The sequence below is a fragment of the Cornus florida genome, unplaced genomic scaffold (genome assembly GCF_030987335.1).
Source record: "Cornus florida cultivar Cherokee Brave unplaced genomic scaffold, ASM3098733v1 CherokeeBrave_3.0.0_Hap2_Chr08, whole genome shotgun sequence".
Taxonomy (NCBI): domain Eukaryota; kingdom Viridiplantae; phylum Streptophyta; class Magnoliopsida; order Cornales; family Cornaceae; genus Cornus; species Cornus florida.
The window spans coordinates 5,253,119-5,266,054 of NW_026775578.1; the positions used below are offsets into that span (position 1 = coordinate 5,253,119).

Here is a 12,936-nt window from a genome sequence, read left to right on the forward strand (position 1 = left end):
ACTGAGTTTAAACTCAGAAAAACTCTTCGATTTTGATGACAATTGATTTGGTGCCTGAGTTGTACGATCAACAAAGATAAACTCAATAGGTAACAAAGTGTCACGAAGTGATTCATAAGATGTTTGGAGGATGGAAGACACGCATGCTAGTTGGCAAAGAGCAGAGTTTGACTGGGAATGATTTCAGAGAAGGGGCGTGCAGGAGTACAGGATGGTACCTCTTCAGAGTTCAGACAGGTCGACTCGATTGAGTGCGAGGAGCTTGTCGCTGGTCGTGGACTTGACTATGAAGAAGGAGTTGGCCATCCTTGCACAAACTAGTCCGGAGCTGGAGTTGTTCCCTTGATGAGACCAAGACAGGTTGAAACTAGTCAGCATGTATTCTTGGGAGGGCTGGTCGTGGTGGCTGATCAGAGCGCTTGTGCGAGTTGAAGCAACGCCTTGGTGCCGCACGGGCCGTGCCGCTGCACCAAATCTCTAGGCCTGTGACAAAAGACTGATTATAATCTCTCTAAATCGATCAATTACTTGGGTTTGAACGGAGATCTCAGTCCTAGCAGTGTTTCTTCTTCAGTGAGGCCCAACATTTTATGAGATTTTGGTAAGTTTTTTCCCCTAATTTGGGTAAGTTTCTACTCTTTTGGGTTGGGTAAGGTCAATTGAGATTAGAATCTAATGAGTATGCGCAAATATATATGAATTTTCAGGATGTAGGCCATGGTGAGAAACGTGGCGCTGCCCGCTCAGAGCTCCATCGTCAGAGTGTGTCACGTTTGGCGAGTTTATAAGGCTTGCCAACTCTGCTCCCAGCGAATAAGTTTAGCCAAATCAGTTGTTCTCTGTTTTGGATGTGGGCCACGGTTGTTCAGTTCTCGATTTCCATAAAAGATGAAAAGAGAGGCTTTCATGGAAAGAGAGGTGCAGTTGCAACAGAGTAGATATATTCATATACTATGTTTTATAATATAATATAATTGTATTACAGTTTACAACATGTGTATATGTATATAAGGGTAGGATTGTCAGTTTGAACTTACACTATAGGCTACGTGACCATTTTTCGGCTAAAATATAACGGAACAGTATCATTTGGACTTTTTTGCAAAAATTGAAATAGTTTAGAGGGTTTTCTGTTAAAAAAAAATATTCAAGGGATTTCTTGAAAGAGAGAGTAAAGTTCAAGGGGTTCTTGCACTTTACCGAACTATAAATTTACCGAGAGGAGTCAATTCTCTCTCTTAAAATAATCTTGGAAGCTTCCGCTGAGAGATCAATCATACACATCCCTTCTCTGCTAAGTAATTGTTTCTCCGCCTCTCGCTCTTCCTGTCAATTCCCCTCTCTCTCTAGACTTTGCCCCATATATATATATATATATATATATATTTATTTACGCGTATGTATATGATATTGATATCTGCATAATTTTATGTTACTGAATTTGAAACCTTCTTTGAAGTCTCAATTGAATGGGGCAGCAACAATCCAAAGAGGAGTTACTGTATGAGCAGGTTATTGTTGGAAACGTTGAAGCTATCAAAGCTCTTTGCGCAGATGGTGCAGGTCTTGAGGTATATATATAACATCTCCCCTTCTATATATATGTGTGTGTGTGTGTATCTATGGAATCTTTTTGTATGTGTGTGCGTGTGTAATATAGACACACGCATATATAAGCAATTACTTCTCGATTCCTAAGAAAGTTTAGGAAAAGAGAAGAAAGACAGAATGCAAAGTCACTAATCTTTTAAAATTATATACCCATCAAAAAAAAAAAAAAAAGAAAAAGGAAAATTTCATTTCTTTCTCTTTGTTTTCTCAACAATTATTTGTTTCCCAATTCCTAAAGATCAGTATCCAAGTTTCCTCTTGATCAAATTGGAGTCCCACAGTATGTTTCTTGTGATTTCTTATGTATGAGTGAATACTTGCTTTTGTTTATGAACGTGCATATCTATGTATGAACTATAGTGTATCGACTGTATTCATGGCTAATGTAGTTGCAGAAATCTACGTTATTTCTCATGTTCCTTTATGTTTAGAAATTAAAATAAGAATTTATTGTACCACAGTGGATTGACAAAGATGGAAAGACCCCACTCATTGTGGCTTGCATGATTCCCGAGCTATTGATTGTTGCGAAAACGTTGATTGAACTTGGGGCAAATGTCAATGCTTACCGACCCGGTATGTAAACTGCATTCATATTCCAATTTGTAGTTTTTTGCAATATTATGTGTAAAAGTTGAAACCTTTGCAATTAAGAAGCTTAATGTTTCTCAAATGCTACTTCATTGCTTCTGAGGTCTAATTATTTTGTTGTAATTATCTTTTTGATGGTAGTCCACTAAATGGTGTGATGAGATAATGTGAATTTGATGCATTGTGGTTTCTTAATCATATTAGTGGATAATTTCCAACAGGGCGTAATGGGGGTACTCCCTTACATCATGCAGCAAAAAGAGGCCTGGGCCAGTCTGTAAAGTTGCTTTTGTCCTCTGGAGGTATGTCTTCAAATGGATAAAAACTGTGTTGCAACTCTGGACCTCTATCCTTTAGATTGGTAGAGGAGCAACTTGTGTTTAATGTATGTGGAAATTCTAGTGGATTTTTACCTTGTCCTTCTAAAATCATTATCTGATTGATGCTCCAGCAAATCCTTTAGTGAGGAATGATGATGTTCAAACTCCACTTGATGTTGCAAGAATGAGAGGATTCAGCAATGTAGTCCGTGCTGTTGAGGTATGCTTGACAAATGAAAGGAGCAATTATTTAGAGAAAGCTTCTGTGTGGATTTGAAGGTTGTACTCTGATGGATGTCTTATATTTATTTTTACTGGTTTTTCAGAGTCATATTTGCTTTTTCTCTGGCTGGCTGAGGGAGTTCTATGGTCCAGGCTTTCTCGAAGCATTTGCTCCTCAATTGTTATCAAGAAAGATGTCTGTATAATCTTTAATCCATTTTTATCAATCCTTTCCTGACGCCCTAAAACTTTTTTTTTTTTTTTTTTTCATCTAATACGATTATTATCATCAATAATTGGATGTGTGGAATATTACAAAGTCTGCCCAAACTTACAAAGGCCATCTGAAGCATTACTTCTTGCAAAGCATTATGTATATCTGCTGACTGAAGTTTTTTAAATTGCAGTTGGGCCGTCATCATACCTTGTGGTTCTTATAATCCTACAAAACCTCTGAAATTGGAGCTAGTCATTTATTCTACTATGCAGGTCACGGATTTTTAATTGGTTACCTTCTCTTAGCAATATAATTTGGATTTCTATTTATTTTTCAAGGTAGGTAATATACTCACACACACACAACTCACACACACACATCCCCTGTTGCCCCTCTGGGGACTTGAACCTTCAACTTCTTATGTAGGAGAAGGAGGAGATACCACTTGAAATGCTCAGTGGTAATAAGCCCCTTCCATACCACACCCAACCCCAAATGGAAAAAAAGTAACAATGATGAAGATACAAGCAAGAGGCATGTAGTTTTTGAATAAAACTCTCTTCTCACTAATATAGAAATACTCAAAAGATTCAATAAATTGAATGACAAAAAATGACTTCTTTTGATTTCCTAGACTAGTGAAGTCCCAAAAAGTAAGGCATTAACGCTATAATTGTTTTACATTTGGCGATTGCTTACAAAGCGCAAAACAGGCACTAATTACGCAACTCAACAAGCTAAGCCTATGTATGAAATTTGACCTATGAAATATATTACAATCTTCGGAGTACTATTCCCCTCTGTTACCTTTCCCCTCATGTTATATGGTAAATATGTGCATTTCTTCCTCTGGAAGTGTTTGATTAAAGCTGCTGGATGAGACTTGTGGCATATATCAATTCCTCAAAAAAAGAATTTTCCCTTTTGAATGTTAAACAATCACTATTAAGGATTTTTTTTCTGTATTTCCATATCATCACCACGATAAACCTATGGGAAGACACACTACAAATTAGGTATTCCACATTCTAGGATAATGTGCCGATGGTGCTTTGCAATTTCTTGCTACAGAACACTGCATGGATATAACTGTTGTCATTTGTTCCACTGCATGCTTTAGTTTGTAGTTCTAACTTACACTGTCATTAATTAGCTGTTATGGCACTTTTATTTAATGAACAGGATGCCCAGCCCCGTACAGTTGTTGCTCTATGGAAGGCCAATATTGAGGAACAAAACTTCCAGCAGCCAAATCCTGCACTGATAATATTTGACAAATCCACCAGTATATTCTTTTTTTCTGAAACTACAATTTTTTTAATTCCCTTATGCTATTTTATCTTGAAAAGGGTTTAAGTGGGAACATTTGTTTATGATAAGATCTTCTAGTGTAACTTTATTTAATCCATTAACAAAAAGTTGCACTTTAGGTTAATTTCTATTGCAAATCAGGTCCTTTGATCTTTATTAATTCCGCTTTCGGCATATATTATTTTGAGTTTTTGTACTATCTCGTCATAGAGATATGTTAAGGGCCATTTTTTGACTTAAAATATTTCTCTGAGGGTTCCAAGCATATTTGACTTGATAACATATGAATTCTCTCTTATATACAGAAAGATATCTCAACTTACTTTTTAGGCAATAGTTTGTATCTTGACAAGCATACTTATATGATTATGTGCATCTGGCTATGACGTAGGAAATACTTTTCCAATTGATGATTGGTGTGTTTTTACCCTCTTTGCTGTTATGCCAGTGTCCACCCTCGTTTGACCTGTTGTATCTGTATAATGAGGAAGTGTGGACAAAGTGACAAACACAATGATAGATGACTTTTTTTGGGTAATGAACTTATGGAAAGTAATACTATTCGCTATTCTTTTGCTTTCTTTATTTTCTTAAGCACCACATGTTTTAAATTAATGAATTCACAAAGAAACAGATAATACTGTCCTTGTTTCTCCATTTGCATGTCTATGTTCATGTCCATGCTAAAATGTGACACTGCGTCAATCTTCACATATCATAGGAATTTGGTAGAGATTTTGTGAGTTTCTATTGAGCACCTTGGTGAAGAGAGAAGTTATGTAGTTTGAAGTTAAAATGGTTCATTTTTGGGCTCATTTTGTTTAGGATTTGTGATTTAACAATTAACAGTACCCTTCTGTCCAATTTTTGGCCCGAATACAAAATTTAAGATTACAAAAACGTAAAAAGCAAGAGCCAACCAGCAAAAAACTGCCACAAACTAGGCATAGGACCTTTTACTCCGCCAGAGATATATATCACCGCAACTTTGAAGTGACGGCATTTATGGAGAAAGAACAGGGAAAAAAAAAAAAAAATGAGCAAAGTTTTGAAGTAACAACTTAATATTCTTTGGAAACTTTTTGGCTATTAGGATTTTAAGAAGTCCAGTAAAGAAATTAATATCTAGAACTTGTGGACATGGACATGATTGTGGAGTTTTGACACATACATTGGGTACTGGACATGGCAACTCCTCAAAATCTAGACACACAGACAGCTATATCTGTATGTCTATGAATATATTGTGAGTTGTGCAGCATGAAGAATTATAGAGAGTAAAACAATGATGAAAATAATTATATCAGAAGTTTTTTGAAGAAAAAGCATGACACATTTGTATATTTGAGTAAATGAAAGTGGAGTAGAAAGTGTCCAAGTGTGTTTCAGACTGGAATATATATTTTTGATGTATGGTCAGTTCTCTGACACGGCAACTGTCAGTAGGGGTAAGTGTATCATAGTTTAGATGTAACAGTGAGTACTTACTGTCAACTTAATTGAGGTTTTTGTCTTAATTGTTATTTTTGAAGTAAAGAGCTAAATAATGTTTCGCCTACTAGCATGTTTTGCTACGTACACATCATTTTCTCTTCCTTTTGTTTTGGTATAATCTTTATCCATATGTTTAAGATCTGTTCTCCTTGCTGACCATATATTCTTTATCATAATTTCCATAACAGAAACGCGATACAAGTTTGCACCTGCCAATGACGGTGACAGATACCAACTTGAATGTTTATACAATGCATGCAGAGGGACTCCTCAGGTACGTTGTCAAAGCGCAGGTCTTGATATTCTTCGACACTGTGTGAATGTAGCTTCTTGTCACATATCATGCATGACATGGGACTCAATTCTTTAGCATTTGTTATTTAGAGGACTGCATATAATATAAAGAATTTGTGTGCTTCTATTTGATGTATTGTTTAAGTTTTAGTTATAGGTATGCATAGCATGATGATGACTCATGAAGGGAGATCTGGTTTCTGCATCTTCTTAGGTTCTTGGTCAACCAGGATAAGTATATATTGTTGTCATTGATGGGTTATTTAGTATGCACCATGCCAGGAACATGGGTTTGGTTGATATTTTTTGAGCACCGAGCAAATCAACAGCTTAAGAGTCTTAGATGGTAGATATGAATCATATGATTAGAACATTACATTAGAAAATACTGGAAGGTGGAATTACTTGGTCATATCTAGGTTATAGAATGATCCTTTTATTTCTTTAAGTTGAAGTGTTACCGATTCTTGTCGCTGAAGTAAATTTCCAAAGGGGTGTGCCAAAACCATGCTTAAAACTTTGTTTTTCTTCTTCAAATGCTTAGTTTATTGTATAAATCTCAAATGAAAAATGCATTGGCAATTTTTCAGTTAGTGTTAGATGATTAGGAACTGTTTTTTTGTGTCTGTTGTATGTTTAATGGCATTTTTCAATGTGAACTTTGACTGCGAGAAGGTTGTGATATACAGGTATTGTGATCTTCATACCTAAACTACACAGAGTGGGAAATAGAAATGACAAACTCATCTAAACTCAATTCAAACAAAGTCCTTTTCCAACTACTTGGGATTGTATACATTAAGTCTAAGTTTTTCATTTTGCTTGGAGCCATAGCTTCACTCAAACCACATGCTATCATATATTTCCTTACTAAATTTCATATTAATTTTTGTCTTCGCCTTTCTCTAGCATTACCCTCAATGTGGACCATCTCACTCTTCCTAACTGGTGCACCTAGTGGTTTTTCTTTTCACATGTCTAAACAATCTTAATTGATTTTCTATCATTTTGTCCCCAATTGGGATTATTTAAATCATCCCACGAATGTGTTTATTCCTAATTCTATTCTTTCCTGTTTTGTTAGAACCAATATGAAAATAAGACGTCTGTTCAAAGAAAAACATGGAAATTGCTTTATTTTCTGAAACATCAGTAATCATTTGACGTATTATCCTGTTTTGCATTCAGTTTTATTGTTTTTAGAGTTTCAAAGATTTATTTCCTTGAATTTTGTTTGCTTTATGTCATTAACATACTAAGGAATGAAATTTGTTGGAAGTGAATGAAACATTTGCTTATTATGTAATTTTGTGAAGACATTGATCACCTTTTTGGAATTTTAGGTTGTACCTCCCCCAGTACTGCCTAATACCCAAACATCAGTTCAACCCAATGCAACTCAAACTGCTACAGAAGCGGCAGAATTAGCTATGTCAATTAATGCTTCCATTCAGTCTGGCATGGAGGATAGACCTCCCCTTCATCCTAACAACCACCTGAGCTCTGAAGCTAATAATTTAAATGGTTGGGAAAATACTACAAATGACACGAGTCACAATGGTTGGGGCGCACTTGGTGGATCCAAACCTTCAGAAGCAAGCAGCAGCGGATGGATTGGTGAACCAGCTAAAGAAGATAACAGTGGTTGGAGTGTGCCTGTGTCTAAGCCCACTAGCAATCCAACTCAAGATATTCAAACGCCACCAGATAATGTTGTTCCTATTGTTCAAACAAGCAATGCAGTTCCTGCATTGGTTTCTTCAGCTCCGCCAACTCCTTCAGCTCCACCAGTACCTGAGGATATTTTAGAAGGAGCAGTTCACTACCCATCAATTGATCTCAGCCCTGTAGACATGTATATTCCTTCTATAGAGCATGGAAATTCTACAGGTAGTGAAGCTAAAGATGAAGGTGGTTCTTCCTCATGCGTGATTTGTTGGGAAGCTCCAGTAGAGGGAGCGTGCATTCCCTGTGGTCACATGGCTGGTTGCATGTCTTGTTTAAATGAGATCAAAGCCAAGAAGGGGGATTGCCCAGTTTGCCGAGCCAAGATAAACCAGATTATAAGACTCTATGCTGTTTGAGGTCTGACCAGTGAGCATGTAATATCGAGTTTGCACTATGTGTGTGTGTTATATCAAAATTCGTTTCAAGTCTGCATGTTGCAAATGGGGAGTAACAATTTTTGTAAGGTTGACTTTCAGCAGAATTTTACAACTTCAGAGCAGCCGTGAGAATGTCTTAGAGAAAAACTTTGCAGTCTGTGGCGTTCGGGCGTGGGAAACATTTTCTGGGGTGTGTATGAAATGATGTAGAGGTGATTTGATCTTGTAATATTCCTTTTGGGCCGGTGAACCAAGTGAACAGTATAAGCATGTAACATGAAGATGGCTCATTTTGCATTCATCAAAGTAAGAAGTTTTGTGGGCTGCAGTTGATGAAATAAAAATGAATGAGATTTGATGGTCACGGATAGAAGTGGCTGTCCTTTTCGTTTCTGTTTGGGCTTTCTTCGATTGTGAATTTGCGATCTTGTATGGTTTCAAAAAATTGTGCTTGTGCTTGGTGGAGCTTGTAAAATATGTTCACTATTTATTTTAGTTGGATTGTGTGTGTGTATATATATATATATATATATATATATATTATCGAGAATAAATTGCTGAAAATTTTCAATTTCAATTACAGAGAACTCCCTTAAATTTTCAATTTCAAAATTAATCCCTCTTCTACTACTATGTTTTTGGAAAATTATCCCAAGAGCCAACATTAGCCCAACCCACTGGGTTTCGTTAATTAATAAAAAGGGCTCATGATAATAATAAGCAAATGTGAGGTGATATTATTTCTTCCATAATGCAAGTATTTTATTTAACTTGATATTTTTTTTCTTTATAATATTGAATTTGAGTTCTCGAACAACTGCTAGGTGACATTCACACTTTTTTTATTTTTTTTATTTTTTAGAAATACATTTTTTTTTAATAATATAAATAACAAAAAATACTCCAATACTTCATTTCATTTTATTTTAATATGGAGTGCATTGTAAGAAGAGAATGCAAATATTCTAAATCCACATTTAACTACTCTTTAATTTATAATGATTATCATAGTTTTTGTGAGGCTCGCATGAGATTGTGATGGTAACAAGGAAAGGAATTAGATTAACAGTCTACCTTTGTCCTAATTGATTTGAGTCGTAATTTCAAGTTCTATGTCAAGGTTCAAGACTAGTAGAGAGATGAGACATATAAAATAAAAAATAAAAATTTTCTTTTAATCATCACGGACTGTATTCCTGAAAAAATTCCCTCTTGAGCCCTGAATGTACTCAATATTTCATGGTTTAGGTATGGTTGGAGAAGGATTGGGGACACCTTCATTACCAAAAATAGAAAAATAAGTAGAGATGAACATAGACTTCATCGTTACCAGAATTCTATGAAGTCTTGAGAGGCATCTTAATTCTACCACCAAACTTACCCTACTCATATTTCTATTTTCAGAAGGGAGATATACTATTCCGAATTTAGTGTTACACATCAAAGTGACACTGCGAATGTGAATTTGATAGATCATCCATCCGTTCCTTAGAAGTAAATAAAGATCATGTAATAATTACCAGATACAATGGGTAAAAGTCCACTCACCCATCTACTCAAAGATGACTTCCAAACACACCAGCATGTGTGTGTGTATATATCTCATGAATTGACAATTTTTTTATAAAAAATTATTTGCAAAATGAGTTACGCTATCGGGTATTTATAAAGTTTGTGCATTAGTGTACTGATATACTTATATCAAATCAAATTTTGTTAACAAACCAAAATGGGTCTCCCCAGTAGGACCATACTTTATGTTGACCATCCAATTAAGATTATCAGGAGATGCAACATTCCACATGGCTTTGTGGAGCCCATCTGATATATATGTAAAAATAAATAATAGTCCCAATATTTTATAAGTGTACCAAAATAATTCTAATCATAACATAAAATACTGGGACTATTATTTGTGAATTATGAAAATATTAATGCCTCTAACCAAACATAGAGTTATTGAATGTGTAATTAAATTTATGTGAAGAGCATGTTACTGCCTATAAAGGGTTGTCAGTTGTCATTTCATTGTAGGTGGAGAAAATGCCTCACATACATATAGGACAAGGGCATTTTGGTCAGTAGGGAAGGAACTGTCATTCAAACTTTAATAGCCCTTGAAGCTTGTTGTTTTTTTTTTTTTTCCTTCATGTCTCCATCTTAACCTACTGTCTATCTATCTCTTTCCTTTTCCACAAAAGCCCTAGCTGCTAGCATTGTTCTACTCCATCTCTCACTCACTCACTCAAACACACACAATCCAATAAGAATATAAAAAATATATATATTAATAATTCAATAACGAATGGGAGTTGCTTCCTCTATTTTAGGAAAAAAGCCGATCTCTTTGTAATATTTTGAGGAGAAAGCCTTCTAAATCCAGCACCACTACAACCGAACCCTCCCAAGATTTTTCTGGTATTTGCTCCAAACAATGAAACTCCAAAGTCCACAGAATTAAGTGAGTCTTTTCACTACTCTCCCATCAATCTCATCCATCACCCCCACTTTGGTGAGCACTCGCTTCATCACTCTCTCTCTCTCTATCAAAAATCCATTTCTTTTGCGCCCCCTCACTCCCTCATCACAAATATGGAAATCTTGTAGCATCAATCAATAACCATTTTAACCAAAAACAAAAATCAATAACCAGAATCTCTCCTCCTTTTTCCCTTATTTTCCATCAAAACAAACACACTCAGAATCATCATCAACTGCTGCCTGGAAGCATATATATATATATATATATATATATATATATATAGCTTGGAACCCAAGATGCATCTTCTATTCAGCTGATCAATTGAGTACATCTTCTCTCTCTCTCGCTCTCTCTCTCTCTCTCTCTCTCTATATATATATATATATATATATCTGCAGCTAGACTTATTTCTTATCTTACTTCCTCCCTTGGCCGGGTGTATGTTTGTATTATGTATTATTGTAAGAAATAATGAAACCCTAAAAGTGATCATCATCTTTACCACACACAACCCTTGTTTTTCTACAAGATCACTAAAAGTAGCCCATCAAGAAGAGAAAAGTAGAAGCCAGATAGATCACCCATTTTGTCCATGGATTCAATCCCAGTTGGAGTGGTAGAGAATTGTTCAGACCCTGAGAACACAACTTTGATCAACAGTGGTACTATTAGTACTACTGCAGGCAACAACATCATTAGTATCATCGGCTCTTCTCCAATTTCTTCATCATCATCGCCATCAGCTTCCACCACACCTAGCCGATACGAGAACCAGAAGCGGCGAGACTGGAACACCTTCGGACAGTACCTGAGAAACCACCGCCCACCGCTCTCTCTCTCCCGGTGCAGCGGCGCACACGTTCTCGAATTCCTACGGTATCTCGACCAATTCGGCAAGACCAAAGTCCACACCCCAATATGTCCTTTCTACGGCCACCCTAACCCTCCTGCCCCGTGTCCGTGCCCTCTCCGGCAAGCTTGGGGCAGCCTCGACGCCCTCATCGGACGCCTCCGAGCCGCCTACGAAGAAAATGGAGGGAAGCCCGAGACCAACCCTTTCGGAGCTCGAGCGGTGAGGCTTTATCTCCGGGAGGTTCGTGATTTGCAGTCCAAGGCCAGAGGAGTCAGCTACGAGAAGAAGAAGAGGAAGCGGCCACCACCGCAGCAACAGTTGCCGCCACCAACAGGTGCAGGTAGTACTAGTACTAGTACTGCAACAAACTTGAATTGAATTGAATTGAATGTTTGAAAATGTTTTAGGTTTGCTAGTAGCCTAGTAGTAGTTGTTGTCTACTCTATAAATGGCTACTTTTCCTTTATTTCCATCTTAAGATATATTTATGTCAGTATGTATAATGTATGTAATGTTAGTTGATTCCTAAAGTTGTGGCAACTACAAACCGTTCTCTACTGTGTGTTTTCTCTGTTTGCTGTCAAAGAAAACTATGCTCTTAGATTTGGGGTTTCTTAACTTTGCACTTTGATGCAAATAGCTAGTTTCTCTAGGTAGTGTTGTTTTTCTACTGATACACTATTAACTAATAGTAGTCTCTAGTACTAAAAGTTGTGTAGTCATAGTCCATCTGTAAGTGATTTAACATCTCTATTTACTCTTAACACTGGTCCATAAAGATTCATGAATTAAAAGCATTATATATATATATATGGGGTATTTGCAATTAGTTGATCAGTTTGTACATGTGAAAGCATGTTTGAGAACTTTATTTACAAGGAATGAGTTGTCAACAAGCTTGTCATGACTGATGTATGTCCAACACTGTATACCTGTTTGTTTTGTGGGTAGTATTTGCAGATTTCTGCAAATCTTTCTATCTGACTTTCTTTTTACCCTTTTTAGTTTCCCACTTTTACTACTTTACTACATGTCAAACACCGTGGCTGTGGCATGTAATTATTTGATTCGAAAGAAAACAGCAATTATTAATTTTTTTTTTTTTTGGAGCAAGTGTTTTAAGCTGCTAATTAATCTTGATGTTATGCTATATTAATAATGACATGGAATAAGTGCTGTAGAGTGAATTATGTGGTTAATTAATTAGTGAGGTGTTGTTGATGTTATTGGTGGTGTCATTTCATTTGAGAATCAAAAGATGGCAGACAAATCACTTCTGGTGATTAATTTTCTTGTGCCTTCAGAGTTGTTACTACTATAATTAACTGCAGCAAGTTGGAATATTTTATTTTAGTTTAAGGACAATGGCTGGAAACTATATATAATAAACTCATTTACTTTTTGAAGCTTACCTTCTTCCATTTTCCTTAAATGTA

At 36.2% G+C, this 12,936-nt stretch overlaps 2 protein-coding genes across 3 annotated transcripts; both read left to right on the forward strand.

Moving 5' to 3' along the window:
- The first annotated feature begins 1,220 nt into the window (after window positions 1–1,220).
- LOC132269047 (putative E3 ubiquitin-protein ligase XBAT34) lies at window positions 1,221–8,660 on the forward strand. Of its 2 annotated transcripts, XM_059770044.1 has the most exons (10): window positions 1,221–1,298; window positions 1,460–1,571; window positions 2,073–2,187; window positions 2,424–2,504; window positions 2,654–2,742; window positions 2,849–2,940; window positions 3,152–3,233; window positions 4,144–4,246; window positions 5,955–6,040; window positions 7,404–8,660. In XM_059770044.1, the coding sequence occupies exons 2-10, from the start codon at window positions 1,470–1,472 to the stop codon at window positions 8,142–8,144; spliced, it is 1,491 nt and encodes a 496-aa protein (XP_059626027.1). In that variant the 5' UTR covers window positions 1,221–1,298; window positions 1,460–1,469; the 3' UTR covers window positions 8,145–8,660. The 2 variants fall into 2 exon arrangements, with proteins under 2 accessions (XP_059626027.1, XP_059626026.1); XM_059770043.1 differs by lacking the exon at window positions 1,221–1,298 and having other exon boundaries at window positions 1,305–1,571.
- Window positions 8,661–10,986: 2,326 nt separating this feature from the next.
- LOC132268356 (protein LIGHT-DEPENDENT SHORT HYPOCOTYLS 4-like) lies at window positions 10,987–12,100 on the forward strand. The gene has a single exon (XM_059769212.1). It carries the CDS (start codon window positions 11,240–11,242, stop codon window positions 11,876–11,878), a length of 639 nt encoding a protein of 212 aa, XP_059625195.1. The 5' UTR covers window positions 10,987–11,239; the 3' UTR covers window positions 11,879–12,100.
- Window positions 12,101–12,936: the final 836 nt, after the last annotated feature.